This window comes from Cnephaeus nilssonii, assembly GCF_951640355.1.
Source record: "Cnephaeus nilssonii genome assembly, chromosome: 14".
Taxonomy (NCBI): Eukaryota; Metazoa; Chordata; class Mammalia; order Chiroptera; family Vespertilionidae; genus Cnephaeus; species Cnephaeus nilssonii.
The window spans coordinates 33,739,365-33,755,227 of NC_137085.1; the positions used below are offsets into that span (position 1 = coordinate 33,739,365).

General features: G+C 41.4%; 1 protein-coding gene across 2 annotated transcripts in view; it reads left to right on the top strand.

Annotated features, from left to right (window-relative positions):
- Positions 1–15,863, top strand: part of FRMD3 (FERM domain containing 3) — a gene marked incomplete at its 5' end in the record, with an annotated part of 240,885 nt that overhangs the window by 216,472 nt on the left and 8,550 nt on the right. The window contains one exon of one of the 2 annotated variants that reach the window (XM_079791285.1): positions 4,525–4,651. The exons of the other annotated variant lie outside the window; for it this stretch is intronic. Within the exon in view, the coding sequence (XP_079647411.1) occupies positions 4,525–4,651 (127 nt within the window). Of the gene's footprint in view, positions 1–4,524; positions 4,652–15,863 lie in introns of those variants that run through there. 2 annotated transcript variants of the gene reach the window in all.

Sequence of the window (15,863 nt, forward strand, 5' to 3'; positions counted from 1 at the left end):
TAATTCTCCAGAGGGTTTGCGCTGGCCTTCCCCCCGACCACCATATGGCGATGCTGCCCCTACCAAGCCGGGTTCTCACGTCACAGCAGGAAATACTCAGTGAGTGCTCATCTGATAAGGGGGGTAATAGGAAGAGTATCTGATATGTGAGAGCATCTACATGTTTTCAGAGTCTTTTTCATGGAGGTTATCGTAATTTGAGACTTAGGAGCATTTCTTTGAAATAGACGGGACAGAAATTGTCTCACGTCACAAATCAGGAAATTGAATTATATGGATGATTGACTACCTGGCTGTCTGGTCCTAGTCCTGTCACTTAGTAGTGTTGAGAACGGCCTCTGTTTCTCCTTGCTATACACCTAAGAATATACTCGTCATATCGCAAATATAGTATTAAGATATTTATACCATATTTTATTATATTTAAAATACTTTAAAAGCTCTCTAAGAAATGTGATAGTCCCAGAGTCTCTTAATAATGGATGTTTACAGTCTAAATTTATTGCAAAGAATATTTCATGTAATAGTTTTCTATCTTTCTAATTGTTGTTAGAAGTTAGCTAAAATTTCATTGAGTCTCTTTAACTATTTCAACTAATGGCTGACTCCACTATTCCTGTGAAATGTTAGTTATCAAAACAGCTAATAAAGTATATAGGATGCTCATGATAGATGAGAATAGCATTTATTAAGTGTTTACTACATATCAGCCATCCAGTTACATAGCAGCCAATATCATTACTGTTTTCCAAACAGAAAACTGCATTTCAACAGGCTTATGTAACTTTCCCAAGGTTACAGGGCTATCGGGCAAACTTGACAATCAGCGGCACTGCTTCCCTACTATTTGGGGAGAAGTAAATAGAAATGTTAGGAGACAGATGGTTGACAGAAGGAAGATAAAAGAGACTATTTAAAATCTTCACTATCTTCCCCTTTAGTTAAAGGAGAGGAAGGAATGAGCACTCATCAGGGGAAAAATGACTGAGCACTGCCAGGAGGAGACTCAGCGCCGATGCTTTAACCCTTGCCTTGTACAACTGCTTAGTAAGTTCTAGTGCATCGCCTAGGAACCGACACTACAATAGGCAATCGATATGCACGATCTCCTTTTCTGGTCATAGCAACCTTGAGAGGGGTATGTCTCCACTTTACAATTGCACCAGGGCTCCAGGTTGTCCAGTCACCCACAAAGCAGAGGCCAGCTTGTTGCTTTCCCCAAATCTGTCAGGAAGTTTGTCACAGAAGTAGACATGGGATTCAGGCCTTCGAATGGTGTTTCTCCCTGAACTCCCTTCTCCTCTTTGCCTTCTGCTTGATTTATCAGTGTTTCTGGCATCTCATAATGGAAAACTGATTCCTTTCTTCACACATCCTCTACTTTCTTTAGCCTCTTGCCACTGCCCAGACATGCATTCCCGATCTCTGAACAGATGAATCTAACAGGAAGGGTAGTCATGGGCGTCTGAATGTTGTGCTGTTGACATGGTTCTTTTGAGCACAGTGCCTGGAACAAGAACAATCCTCCCTGTGCAGTATCTCAGAATCTTTGCTTTGGCTCCACATCTCTGCATCCCTTTACTTCTCTTGAAATGTAGCCACACCTTTGGGCAGAGTTAGGGTTAGGCAGGGGGAAATGGCTGGTCCCGTTAGGTTTTCTCTTTCTCAAGACAAAAGCAGAAAGTCTCCAGAAGAAAGGGAAGAACCTACTTGGGATCTCTGAAAAGTAGCATAAAATGTGAGGGCAAGACCAAGAGAGGGAAAAATTTCTGAAATGCAAAACATTATGACTAGTTGTGATTCATAAAAAGAGATTTTAAAACTATGGTGAGATTTTAAGCTGGAGAGTTAATGGAGTAAATCTTTGGTGGAAAAGAATGGTTGTGGTTTTGCTTCAGGTTTTTTTTTTTCTATTTGTTTTGGAAGGTCTGTTGTTTGTTTAGAGTGGGCTGTCAGATAACATGTTGCTTCAACATGATGCTAAGCATAGAGACCTATCAGGCAAAGGGAGATTTTCTCATTGTCAGCCCAGGCCCGCTGCCATGTTAATCTTTGAAATGCTCCATCTATGTTACTGTCAATCATTGATTCATCTAGGACAAGGATTTCCTGATTTGTTCTTTAGCATCCTAAAGATTTTCAGTAGTTCTTTAATAACCACTGTCGGTAACTAGTAAGGGCTTTGCTCCACATAGGGATTCTGCTCAAAACTAGATCACAAGGGGAATTGCAAAGGGTTTCAGATTTTGTGAAAATTTAGGGGTATTTTCCTTTCAAGTTTCAGGTTTGGAAATTGACTAAACCCATGAGAGTAGGAAGGCCATACTGTTTCTGGAAGGGACAACCTGTGTGAGGGGAGGGTGGCCCCCTGTGATGTCCCCAGAAGTGTCCTCAGCTCTCAGTGCACGGCTGGCTGCTCCCCTTTCAAGGTTTACTAGAGGCCCGATGCATGAAATTCTTGCAAGGGGCTCAGCCCTCACAGCCGTGGCGGCTTGCCTTGGCCCTCGTAGCCCCAGCTTCATTTGGAAGGTTGTCCGGAAGGACATCCAGAAGGACGTCCGGAAGGTCATTCGGCTGTCTGGTCTAATTAGCATATTACGCTTCTATTATTATAGATAGTCCTGTCCATTGAACATTGTCATATAGGATAGGTCATATTGCTCATATAAACTATTTTTACTTATCAATATATTGCAAACTTGTCCCCACATCATTAAACTCCTAAACATAAATTTTAATAGATGTACAATATTCCATCACATGTATTTAACAATTTTCCCACTGGAAATTTAGATTGACTTATTTATTTATTTTGCTGTAAGAAATGATACTCTGAACATATTTGTCCAAAACTTTTTGTCAACATTTCTAATTATTTCCTTAGGATAAATTCCTAAAAGTGAAATTTCTGGGTAAAGAATATCACAATATATTTTGCTATACTTCTATCCAGAAATGCTAAATTATTTTCCCATAGTGAAGTATAACAATGAAGAATTTCAGCTGACTGCCCTGAATGTAATGCTTTGTTTTGTCAGTAAAGAAAAAGAGAATTTTTATTAGAAAATTACCTCTTGGCTACAGTAGCTATTTAAAGTAGAAGAGTGCATACATGCATGAGGAAATTGTGTGAGGAAATTTTTTTTCTTCTAACTATGAGAGTGAACAAGATGTACCAGTAAAGACATATAGCAAAGATAGTATGTGGGGCACAGTTATTAATCAATTGAAATTTTTTCAAGTGTAGCCTGTCCGAAAACATTGAAAAGTTTGCTCCCTGAGCTCTCACTGGGATATAAGCACATTTTATGCCTCAGACATACAAGTGTGGGACTTTCAAAGTGCTGCAAATTAGATGCAACATTTGGATTCTGAATTGAAAATACATTTGGTTTGCTCTTGCCAGTGTGTCTTGGTTGAGTGCCGTCCTGTGCACTGAGAGGTTGCTGGTTCAATTCCGGGTCAGGGCACAAGCCCAAGTTGTGGGTTCCATACAGATTGATGTTGCTCTCTCCCTCACTCTCTCTCCCTCTCCTTTCCTCACTCTCTCAAAATCAGTAAAAACACATTAAAAAAATAAAACACATTTGGTTAGAAGTGGGAGCACCAACAACTCTCATTCTGGACTGTTTTCCTAGTCAGCTGATGTTACCTGGGTGCCTGGGTTCAAATCATGGCTTTCCTGCGTGTTGATTGTATGAATTTGGCCAGGTCAGTGACTCTCTATAAACAAGATGTTAGCATCATGGTGAGGATGGAGATTATACTGGGAGGAGCTCAGCACTTCGTTTGGGGCTGTGCTGTCTAGTATGGCAGCCCAGTGTGGTTTCCGAGCACCTGGAATGTGGCCGGTCTGAGTCGACATATGCCCTAAGTGTGCAAATGCACACCAATCCCAAAGCCTTAGTACAAAAAAGAAATCTACTTTATGATTAATTTTTATATTGTTACATAGTGAAATGATACTATTTTGGATATCTTGGCTTCTGATAAAACACATTATTAAAATTAATATATTTCTTTTACTTTTAAAATAATTTTTAAAATGTGGCTTGCATTATATTTTTATTGAACAGCACTGCTCTAGAACATAATAAAAGCTGCATACGTATTTTTTAAAGGAAATCATGGTGGTGGTTTCTGCTTTGTGGAGTTGCCTCGTTGTCATTTTATCTTCTGGGGCGTTCCATTCTTAGGGCACCGTAAGGCATTTGCATGGGGTCCTCTGGTTTAGATAGTTTAGAAAAGGCTGGGGTAAGGATGATGCATAATATTTCATTGTTTGTTAGAGGAGTGAGTAGAGAGTTTAAAAATAGCATCCCCCTCCCTCCTTCCGTTTCATGCTGATCCCTCCTGAGTTATTTCTGTTGGCCTCATTACGAACTGACATTTGATTCATTCAGTGAGCCCTGCCTAGGTCATTTAAAACAGAATGGACAGTTAGTGAAAGGTCAAAGCCACTATGGCTGGTGGTAGCTGTGCTGGGCCATGACAGAGTAGACTGAGGGAGCAGGAAGAACCAGCATGGCAAAATGCTTGGTCAAGATCCAGACTCGGCGGGGCCTCCGCCTGCAAATGGTGAACCACTGCAGCAGTGATGTGTTTGTCCGTCTGCTGAGACACGGCTCCAAGATCACAGCTAGGAACACGGGTAGGTGCCCTGCCCTGGGCTGCCGTGCCGAGACTGGAGAAGGGTGCGCGCTTCCAGCTTCCTGCTGGCCGCTGGCAGCTGGGCGGGAGGCCAAGGGCGAACCTAGTGTCAGAGGTTTGTGATAAAGATGGGCAAGAGAGAGGGAGGGAGACAAAATAAAGACACGAAGGAAGGAGAGTGAGTAAACCAATGCGAGGGGAAAATGGGAAGGCCTAAGATGGGGGTCCTGGCTCTCTTACCGAGTGAAAATGGTGTGAAGTCATACAAGCTAATAAATTACACTCTAGGCAGCAGGTTAGGAAGGAGGCAGTGGTGGTGTGGTGCTCAGGAATGATGGAAGATTATGAGAACAGATTGCCCAATCAAAGCAAAGCATGCTCCCCTCCTTTCATTGTTTCAAGGGTAAAATCTTCAGGTGTGCTTGTCCGGATGAGCAAAACCCCCTTTATGCTCAAAGGAGAGCTTTACTGAAACGCCTTCTCAGTTAAAGAATTGGAATCAAACTGATGTTATGCCAATTTCCTTTTCATTGAAAATATCATAGTTTGTGATCCTTGGGGGAAATAGGAATTAAAATCGAAATTTTGAAACTCAGAGCTTATGTACAGCAGGAATGAGGGTGCTGATTATCTATGTCTATGTCTAGGTCCATGTATAGGTCTATGTCTATATCTATACCTATGTCTATATATCTATTTCTATCTCTTTATCTCTATATCTCTATCTCTATATCTATATATGTGATTTTCAACTAATTAAAAAATCCAGGGTAGTGTTTGGATTGGCCATACCTCATGCACACATGTAGAACTGATTTTGAAGTGAAATTAATTTTATTTGTATACTGATATAGATAGATGATATGTTCTTATAAAATATTTTTAAAAGTACCAATATATAGAATGTTTTCCTTGACCCTAATACTCCCAATAACCAATTTATGTATATTGACATGTACAAGAATGGAATTGTTCTGTATTATTTTATAATTTATTTTTTCACTTTGTCATATGATTTGAAGGACTTTCCATATAAATACATATTACTCTGTATCCTTTTAAAAATGGTTGAATAATATGTAGCATAGAGATACAGTAATTTAATCTCCAAATGACTGTTGGAAATTGGTGTCTCCTGTTTATTGGCTATAACAGTGCTATGATAAACAGGCATACACTGGCATTTCTCTACAATAGATTCTTAAAAGTGTTATTGTTGAGATTAAATTTTGATGAAATGGGCAAATCATCCTCTAAAAGACTAACATTCACGAACAAAGTATGAAAATGTCTACTGCCCATAATCACGAACTCTAATATGATCTTATTGTTTTAATTTACATGTCCCTTGTTACTAGTGAGGGTGAGCATCTTTTCAAATGATAACTGGCCATTAGCATTTCTCCTGGGAATTGCTTATTTACTTTGCATATTTCTGTTGTGTTTTTGTCATTTCCTTATGAATTGTAGGGATTCTTTTATAATCTGCATATTAATCCTTTGTCTTTTATAAATATTAAGTTTTTTTCTCCTACTTTGTTCTCAGCTTTCAACTTTTAAAAATATTAGCCTTGTGACACAGATACTTAAAAATTAAAAAAATATATTTTTATTGATTTCAGAGAGGAAGGGAGAAGGAGAGATAGAAATATCGATGATGAGAGAGAATCATGGATTGAGCCCACAACCTGGGCATGTGCCCTGACTGGAAATTGAACTGTGACTGCCTGGTTCTCACAGGCCACTGAGCCACACCGGTCAGGCAAAATAGGCACTTTTTATATGCACGACAACTTCTGCATGTGAAAACTACTTAATTTTTGTAAATTCTTTTTTGTCAGTTTTCCTTACTCCAAGATTATAAAAACATGTCTTGTGTTCTTTTTTTCTTTGCAATTAATGCATTAGCTCAACTGCTTTTAACATACAAAAATGACAATTTCATATTGTAGTTTGACCTAACATTTGTTTTTATTTAAGCCGTTAACTTCTTTGGAATTTTTAAGTATACATGACATGAAGCAGGGATATATGTTTCTCCCCCCCCCCTCCAATTGGTTAGCAGTTTTTCTCAAAGTTATTATGCTCTGAAGTTAGTATTCATGTTCCATTACTAACTTATAGTATAGTTGTGATATCAGGTAGGTCAAGTTCCCCTTCATCAATTTTTTCTCAACCTCAAATTTCTTAATTTTTCATGTGGACTTTCTCCATTTGTCATTTTTGAAAAGACATTGAGATTTGTATTGGAACTGCAGTGAATTTTAATTTATTTAGAGAAGAACTGCATCTTCAAAACAGGAAGTTCTCCTGTTCAGGAAGATCTGCATGTTTCTTCATGTCTCCCCCCACGCTCCCTGATTTTCCTTTATGATGCTCAGCTCTGTTTTAACAATGTCCTCAGGCAAGTTTTGCATATTTCTTATTCTAGATATTCTTGGATATTATGTGACTATTCTAATTTGTGCATTTAGCTACTTTGAATGGGATTTTCTATTATATTTTTATATGTCTTTCTGGTATGTAGTAAACCACTGCTTTGATATGTTGATGCTGCATTTGAATACCTTACTGAATTCTGATTAATTATCCTAGCTCTTTATTTGAATTTTTGGCTTGCTAGATAATAGTTTCACCTGGAAATAGAGTTTGTGCCCTCCTTTCCAATATTTACACTCCTTATTTTTTTGACTTTATCATATTGCATTCTATGGGCCTCCAGAATAACACTGAAGCATAGTGAGGGTTTTTGTCATGTTCCCGACTTTGGTGAGATGATTGATTGTGATGACAGAGAGATTCACAAGATGGTGCGACAGCTGCATCAGTTAGGATGCCATTAGCAACAAGTAACAGAACGCTAACAAACACTGGTTTAAGTAAGGTGATTTATTATCCAAGACAACAAGTCGCGTCGGGAAGGATTCCAGCATTGAGAACCCAGGTTCATTTAATCTCTGGCCCTTCTCAGTTGGCCAGAAGTCCCCGCAGACCATTTGCTGTCGGCATCACAGGGCTGCCAGAATTCCTGGTGTCTCAGATACAGATTCTTTCTCTTGACATTGTTGTACCTTTCTAGGATGCTCTTTTTAGAAGAAACCTTCCTCAGAAGCTTCTCCTTGTTCCCATCAAGACTCTTTCCTTCTTTTCATTTTCAGCATTGGCTCACATGCCCATTTCTTAACCAGACACCATCATGAGACTGGAATTAGCATGATTGGCTTAGACCAGTGGTTGGCAAACCGCAGCTCGCGAACCGCGGTTTGCTGCTCTGTTGACTAATGAGTTTGCCGACCACTGGCTTAGATGAATCATCTGGGAGAGAAATGGATGATAAGGAGTCAGCCATGGGAAACAGCAGATAAACATCTCTATCAGAGTAGTAGCTGGATGAGAAGACTGAGAAAGCCGAGGAGGAGTGATTGGCTGAGAAGGCCAAGAAAAGTCAGTGGCCAAGAAGATGGAGGACATGGAGGTGCACAGGAAACAGGAGGAGGAGACACAGAAGCTCAGGTGGCTGCAACAGGAGCAGGAAGAGTGGTGACACCAAAAGCTTCAGCAAAAGGAGGAGGAGGAGGAGGAGGAGGAGGGGGAGGGGGAGGGGGAGGAGGAGGAGGGGGAGGAGGAGGAGGAGGAGGAGGAGGAGGAGGAGGAGGAGGAGGAGGAGGAGGAGTTGCGTTAGGCGGCCAAGGCCAAGAGGCTGGCAGAGCAGCGGGAGCAGGAGCGGCTCTAGGCCCAGAGGGAGCTGCAGGAGAGGGAGAAAGCCCTGCGGCTGCAGAAGGAGAGGCTGCAGAGGGAAGTTCAGAAGAAGAAAAAGGAAGAGCAGGAGCGCCTACGAAGGAGCAGGAGAAGAAAGTCGAGGCTGCAGCGACCAGCAAAGGCCTGAACATGACCATGGATTTGCAGTCTCCAGCTTATACCTCACATCAAATGACTCCACAGGGGCCCAGGACTCCCCTCAAGATCAACCTGGATAACTACAGGATGGATTGAATAGCGATGACTCCACTGATGACAAGTTCCATCCCCGGAAGTCCATCCCCTCCTGGGCCAGAGGCACCCAGCTCAGCCAGGCCATCATCCATCAGTACTATCACTCCCCACCCCCTTTCCATCCCCCCTAACCTCATCAAGGTCTTTGTCACCATTTGCCAGCTGGACTTGGAGGACATCTTCAAGAAGAGGAAGCCTCACTACCACAGCGCACCAGCTCTGCCGTCTGGAACTTGCCGTCCCTGCAGGGCACCGGGATCCCCAGCAGCCTGACCTACAGCCTGAAGAAGTACTGTGGCAGGCCCGCCAGCCTTCTCAGCCTTCTCAGCCCGTCTGTGTCTGTCTGTCCTTCTTTCTGTTGGTCTGGTGCCCTCCTGCCTTGTGTTCTGAGTGTCTGGTCACATGTATATAAACTTAAGTGTTCTTTATGTGCGAAGGTGGAAAGTGGCCCTGTCTGCATGGTGTGTGTTTGCAGAAGTGCTAGGCCTAGCCCCGCCTGGACCACAGGCAGCACTTGTAAATAAGCTACTATAATTTTAGTCTCTAGTGTTTGAGGTAGATTAATAAAGTTTATTCCTTCAAAGCTGCTGTGGGTTTTGTGAAGAGCAGCGGCCTTGGCAGATGCTGGGCCCTGGCCCTGCGGCCATGTGCCTTGGGCCACCAGATGGGCTGGAGAAGCAAGGCACTGCTCCTTTTCCTTGTGCTTCAAGGTCACCTGGGTCCCACCCCCGGAGATAATGGTGCAGTGAGTGCTTGTGATGCCATCCCTGGACCATCTGTAAAGTCCAATACTCCTAGAGCTGAAGTGATATGTCTGAGGACACACAGAGAGTTCTGGCTCAGCTGGGGACTGAATCCAGGTCCCTGGAATTCTAGGCCATTGCTCTTTCCCCTCCATCGTATTTCCCAGAAGTTCCCTTCTCTCCTATGCTTCACTCTTCTCCTTCTCCCAATTCAAGAGGATAGCATACTTCCCAGAGGCAGTATAGCTAAGCGGATCAATATATGTAAATCAGTCAGAGTTTAGCTCACCTTAAGAGGGGTGGTTCTGGTTAATAAGTGACAGATATGTGACTTCTGTAGAGTCTTGACAATTTGGTGTATGCTTGGCAGTAGCGACTATGGCAGATTCCAAATAGGAAAGTCATTGCCAAGTGGGTTAATACCTGGTTTGGCTCAGTGGATAGAACACTGGCCTGCGGACTGAAGGGTCCTCAGTTTGATTCCGGTCAAGGGCACATGCCTGGGTTGCAGGCTTGATCCCCAGTAGGGGGCGTGCAGGAGGCTGCCAATCAATGATTCTCTCTCATTGATTCTCTCTCTCTCTCTCTCTCTCCCTCTCCCTTCCTCTTTGAAATCAATAAAAATATATTGAAAAAAAAGTTACCTTAAGTAACCCCAACTCCAAAGTCTTTTGCTAAGGAGGTTAGTGTGGATAAATCCAAATGACAGGTGATCTGTTATCTTTTGATATTGCCATATTGTCCTTAAAGTGCTTTCTGACATTTTTCTTTTCTATACACTTCTGAGTCTTTCCAAAAACTCAGGAGATAGTTAGGGGTTACTATTATCTTCATTTTGACACACTTGTTCTGGTGATACCAAATACTGCATTGCTTCATTCATAAAGGTTGTGGCATATAGGCAAACCAGATAAGGGCCATTAGCTGGTTTCTTTAGCTGTTTTGCATATACACAAACTGCTGATAATCTCAGCTGTAGTATTTGGATTTTGTCACAAATGTGCTTGGAGTTAAGAGAGGAGCAGATTTCTGAATATAAATGTGAGCAATGCTTATTCCATTTTTACCTGCCACTAATTTTGCTGTATACTAAAATATACCTTCAGCAATGAGATGAACAACGTTTTCAGTGGCAGCATCTGTCCTCAGCCTGCTGAGTAGGTTGTGTTGTGGTGCATGGAGTATCTTTAGGGAGTACCATCACAATGGGATCACGTGAATGGTGTGGACTGGCATGTGAAACCTGCTTGACTATCTGTAGCAGGCACACTGCCTACCCATCATCAATGGGCAGTCTTTTCCATCAGTATCTTTTGATTCTCACTATTTTACTTTCTTTCTTTATTTAATTTTTGTTTATTTTTACCTGAAGATATTTTTTCATTGATTTTTAGAGAGAGTGGAAGGGAGGGGTGAGAGAGACACATAAACTGTTTGCCTCCCAAACACACCAGGGGACTGAACCTGCAACCGAGGTACATGCCCTTGACTAGAATCAAACCTGGGACCCTTCAGTCCACAGGCTGATGCTCTATCCACTGAGCAAAACAGGCTAGGGCATGATTCTATTTCACTTTATAAAGTATTTCTTCAAATTGAATAATGACAATAATGGTATAAAAACATAGTTATATCACTACAATAAAATGTAATTATAATAGTTAACATTTATATTCAATGTTAGAAACTTTCAGAAACTTTTACAGCTATTTTCTAACTTTAATTGTGCTGAATAATTAAACTTGAAAACTATTTCCTAAATCATTGTCACTTGACTCCTTTAAAAAAAGTATACAGACTTTGAGCTTTGTGAATATATTCAGGAGGCTTCTCATATGTGATTGAAATAAAAATAAATTTAATGGAGCAGAGTAGATAATCTTACTAATTTCATATTTCTGGTCTCTTTGGATATTTTTTGTTAGAATTCACCAGGAAAGGTGTGTAGGAAACTTTGACCATCTATCATGTAAAGAAAATAAAGAAAATATGGATAACCAACCATAATTCTCCTTGTACTCTATAATAGTAGACTTGTTAGGAAATTAATTTATTTGTTAATAAAATGATAGTGCTTGATAATAGATCAAATGTAGCCTAATGTTCTTTGGTAAGCTATTAACATCTCATTTCTATAGGTTTTTTTTTCATAGATAGCACTTAGGCCTCCATAATGTCATTTAACCTTCACCCCAGCCTTATGAGGTAGGTGTACTCTTGTGTTGTAGCTAAGCAAACTGAGCTCCAAGAACATTAAGTATCTTAAATTAAAAATTACTTAATTACTACAGTCTCTTAATATAAGTGGCAGAGCTTGAATTTAAAGCCAGGGTTGTCTAACCCTTTGTCTGGTCTCTTCTCCCAGCTGCTTTACAATTTGAACATAGACATGAGGGGGAAGTAATATGAAACTCCAGAACATCTAACACTAGAAATTAGAAAATCTCTGAGAGGAAAAGAAAGCATTTATTTCCCCGCCTACCTCCTCCTTTTCAGAAAAATAAGTGATGACTTCTGTTAATGAGATCAAAGTACTGGATTTGAAACATCAGGAATCTAGCTGATTTTATTATACTAGTAGTAGTGTCTATTGACTAACAGCCTATACGCCTAAAAAGACCCACAGGCACATTTTGTATTGACCGCACAGATGTTTTATAAAAACTGAATTTTAAAGCTTTCAGATGGAGTAAAATATGGTCAGGTTTTCCCCAATCACCACCATTCCCTATTGTCCCATACCTGGCCCACACTCATTCACATTAGGCAACCACCTGGCCCATGGAGGCACTGGTCTTTGTGACCCTGGATTAGTTACTGAGATTATCTTCCCCAGAATCTACTTGCTTTACTTTTTGCTAGTGCTCGTATTTTTTTCTCCTTATACCTTAGATTTTTCAGAAGGAAAATGAGGGAAAGAGAATAGGGAGAGCTGGGGACAGGGACTGAAATTTTACATAATGTGTCTAGGAAGGTCTCACTGGGAAGGTGACATTTGCTTAAAGACCTGCAAAGAGGGAGAGAGCATGAACCTATCTGCAGGGAGGGTGCTCCGAGCAGAGGGAACAGCAAATGCAAAGGCCCTTGGGTGGGAGCATGACTGGCATGTTGGAGGAACAGCAGGGCATCTGTGTGGCTGGAGTGTAGTGAACAAGTGAGTCACAGGAGAACAAGGTCAGAGAGGTTAGGAGGGAAAGGGAGGGCACACTGAGTAGCTCCCTAGACATCCCTGCAAGGGCTGTGCTTACACTCTGAGTAAGATTAGAGAATGTTGAGCGGATAAGTGACATGATCGGCCTTATGTTTGCAAAGGATCACTCAGGCTGCTGTGTTGACAGTGGCCCTTACACGGGCAAGGGCTGAAGCCGGGAGACCTGATCAGAAGCTGTTGCAGTCATCAAAATGAGAAAGGATGGTGGCTTGGACCAGCGTGCTAACAGAGGTGGTGGTGAGAAGTAGTTCGATTCTGGATATGTTTTGAAGGTAGAGACCTAGAAGTGCTGACAGGTCCTATGTGGTTGTGAACTGAGGAAGGTCAAGGTTTTTGGTCTGAACTACTGGAAGAATGGAGTTGCCATCAATGAAATACTGCAGTCTGGAAACTTGAGATTTTCCATAACCTGTCGTTATTGGGAGAGACTTTTGGAACGCAGAGACAGAGGGAGAAAGGGCTGTGTATTAGGACAAGGAGACTTAAGGAGGAAAGGCCATGCATGTGAGAAAAGGCTGTTAGAATGCAGAGCATGGGAGATCTGTGTGACCACAGGGGCAAAGAAAAAGCCAATGGGAGTGGTCTTTGTAGAGCAGTAATACTGGTCAGATACAATATGTAATGTTCACTGCTTTCTGAAGGAAAAGAGGACTATGACTCTCCTCCTGGGGATATGGAATAGCAGTAAAGATGTAGCATTCCAAACAGTCCTAACTTTTGTCATCTTTCCCTATAATTCCGATATTTTCTCCCTTCAGGTTTCATGAGGTATTATAGGATAGTAGAAAATTTATGGCTTGCATTTATTTATTTTTGTGTGTGTTTCAAATAAAACTTTATTTACAAAAACAGGAAGAGTGCTAGCTTTGGCTCATGAGCAGTGGTTTGCCAACTCCTATCAGTTATGAATTATGTTAGCAGTAAGGTGAGCCCCCAAAATCAGGGGTCCTGGTAGAACACAAAGGATACTCGGGATCCAGACAGCAAGGCAAATATCTTTACTCCTGTGGAGGGTGTGCACGCACAGGGTCTGGTGGCATGCACACTATTTTTTATTTTTATTGAGGTGAAGTTCTCATAAACCATTTTCAAGTGAACAATTTGGTGGCATTTAGTACATTCACACTGTTTTGCAACTAACACTTTTATTTAGTTTCTGAATATTTTTATTGCCCCAAAGGTAGCCCCAAATCCATTAAGCATTTACTCCCCATGCCCCTCTTGTCTCAGCACCCTGGTGACTGATTTGTGTATTTTGAACCATCCTTGAATCACAGGTATAAATCACGCTTGAACATGGTAAATGATCATTTTAATGTGCTGCTGAATTTGGATTGCTAGTTTATATTGATAATACTTACATTTATGTTCATTAGGGATATTGGTCTGTAGTTCTCTTTTCTGCTAGTGTTCTTTTTCTGGTTCTGGTATCAGGGTAATGCTGGCCTGGGAGTGTTCCCTCCTCTGATCTTTTGGAAGAGTTTGAAAAAGCTTGGTAGTAATTCCTATCTAATTTTTTTGTTTGGTAAAATTCACCAGTGAAGCAATGCAGTATTAGGACTTTCCTTTATTGGAGATTTTTTTTATTTTTATTACTGACTCAATCTCCTTACTAGTTATTGATCTACTTAGACTTTCTATTTCTTCCTGATTTAGTCCCGGTAGTTTGAATGATTATAAGAATTTTTAAAATTTTTTTCTAGGTCCAGTTTGTTGGCATATGGTTATTCATAGAATCTTCTTATGATTCTTTGTATTTCTGTAGCATCAGTTGTAATGTTTCCTTTTTCATTTATAATTTTGATTTGTGTTTTCTTTTTTCCTTAGTCTAAAAAATGTTTTGTTAATTTCATCTTTTTAAAGAACCAGCTCTTAGTTTGGTTAATCTTTTTATTGTTTCTCTGTTCATTATTTAATTTATTTCTATTCTAATTTTCATTATTTCCTTCCTCCTGCTCCCTTTGGGCTCAGTTTGTTCAACTTATTCTAGTTCCATAAGGTATAAAGTTAGGTTGTATATTTGGGACATTTTTTGCTTAACATAGGTGTTTATTACTACCTATTTCTCTCTTACAACTGCTTTTGCTGCATCCCATAAATTTTGGTATGGCGTGTTTCCAATTTCATTTGTCTCAAGATACTTTTGTATTTACCCTTTAATTTCTTCTTTGATCCATTGGTTTAGGAGAGTATTGTTTAGTGACCCGGTGCACAGATTCGTGCACCTATGGCTGAAGGTGGAATCATGCGGCCCTGCGAGGAATCAGGCTCCCTCCTTTCTGGTTTTGGGGTATGTCACCTGAGAACAGGTGACATACCTGTTCCTAGTGTGTTTTGATGTCTTGTTGTATCAGTATGCTTTGACTTATTTATGTTACTACAGTTTTTCCCTTGTGGTTACCATGAGGCTTACATAAATATCTTGAAACTAGTGGCCTGGTGCACAAAATTCATGCACATTAAAATGGAATTAGAGGAAATATTTTAATATTGCTATTTGCCCTTTCTCTATAATAGAAGTGTCAGAGATGAAAGAAAATTAGTAAAATGTGTATGAAAACCTCCCTCCTGTCAGAGTCTGGGGCGTGCCGTGGGACCTAAAGTCAAACCCCCACCCACAATCCGCACGCGCTTCGAAAATGCAGGAGACCCAGACCTGGCCAGCCCCACCCCCATTAGGTGAGACCCAGACCCGGCCGGCCCCACCCTCATCAAGCCCATGCAGGTGGGGGACGCAGTCTCAGGTCCCCCATCAAACCCCACTGGGTGGGGGGTGTGGCCTCAGGTCCCCCGGCCTGGCGCCTGGGTGTAGCCTGAGGTTCCCATCAAGCCCCGCTGGGCAGAGGGCACGGCCTGAGGTCACCCGGCCCAGCGCTGGGGTGGGGGGTGCGGTATGAGGTCTCCTGGCCCAGCACCGGGGCGGGGGGCATGGCCTGAGGTCCACATCAAGCTCTGTGGGGCAGAAGGGCACGGCCTGAGGTCCCCTGTCAAGCCCCGTGGGGTGGGGGGTGTGGCCTGAGGTCCCTTGCCCCAGCCAGGCCCATGCAGCCTCAGGTCCCTGCTGTTCAGTCGTGACATTACGGTGTCTCGGCTAATTTGCATATTCCTGTATTAGATAGATTATAACACCTTATTTTAAGTTAATAATAATTTCAATACAGTTCCTAAGCTTTATACTTTTACTTTCCCCCTCACCACTTGGGTTATTGATTTACCATTCCTTGTATTGTGTAACTAATAACAGATTATTGTAGTTACAATTATTT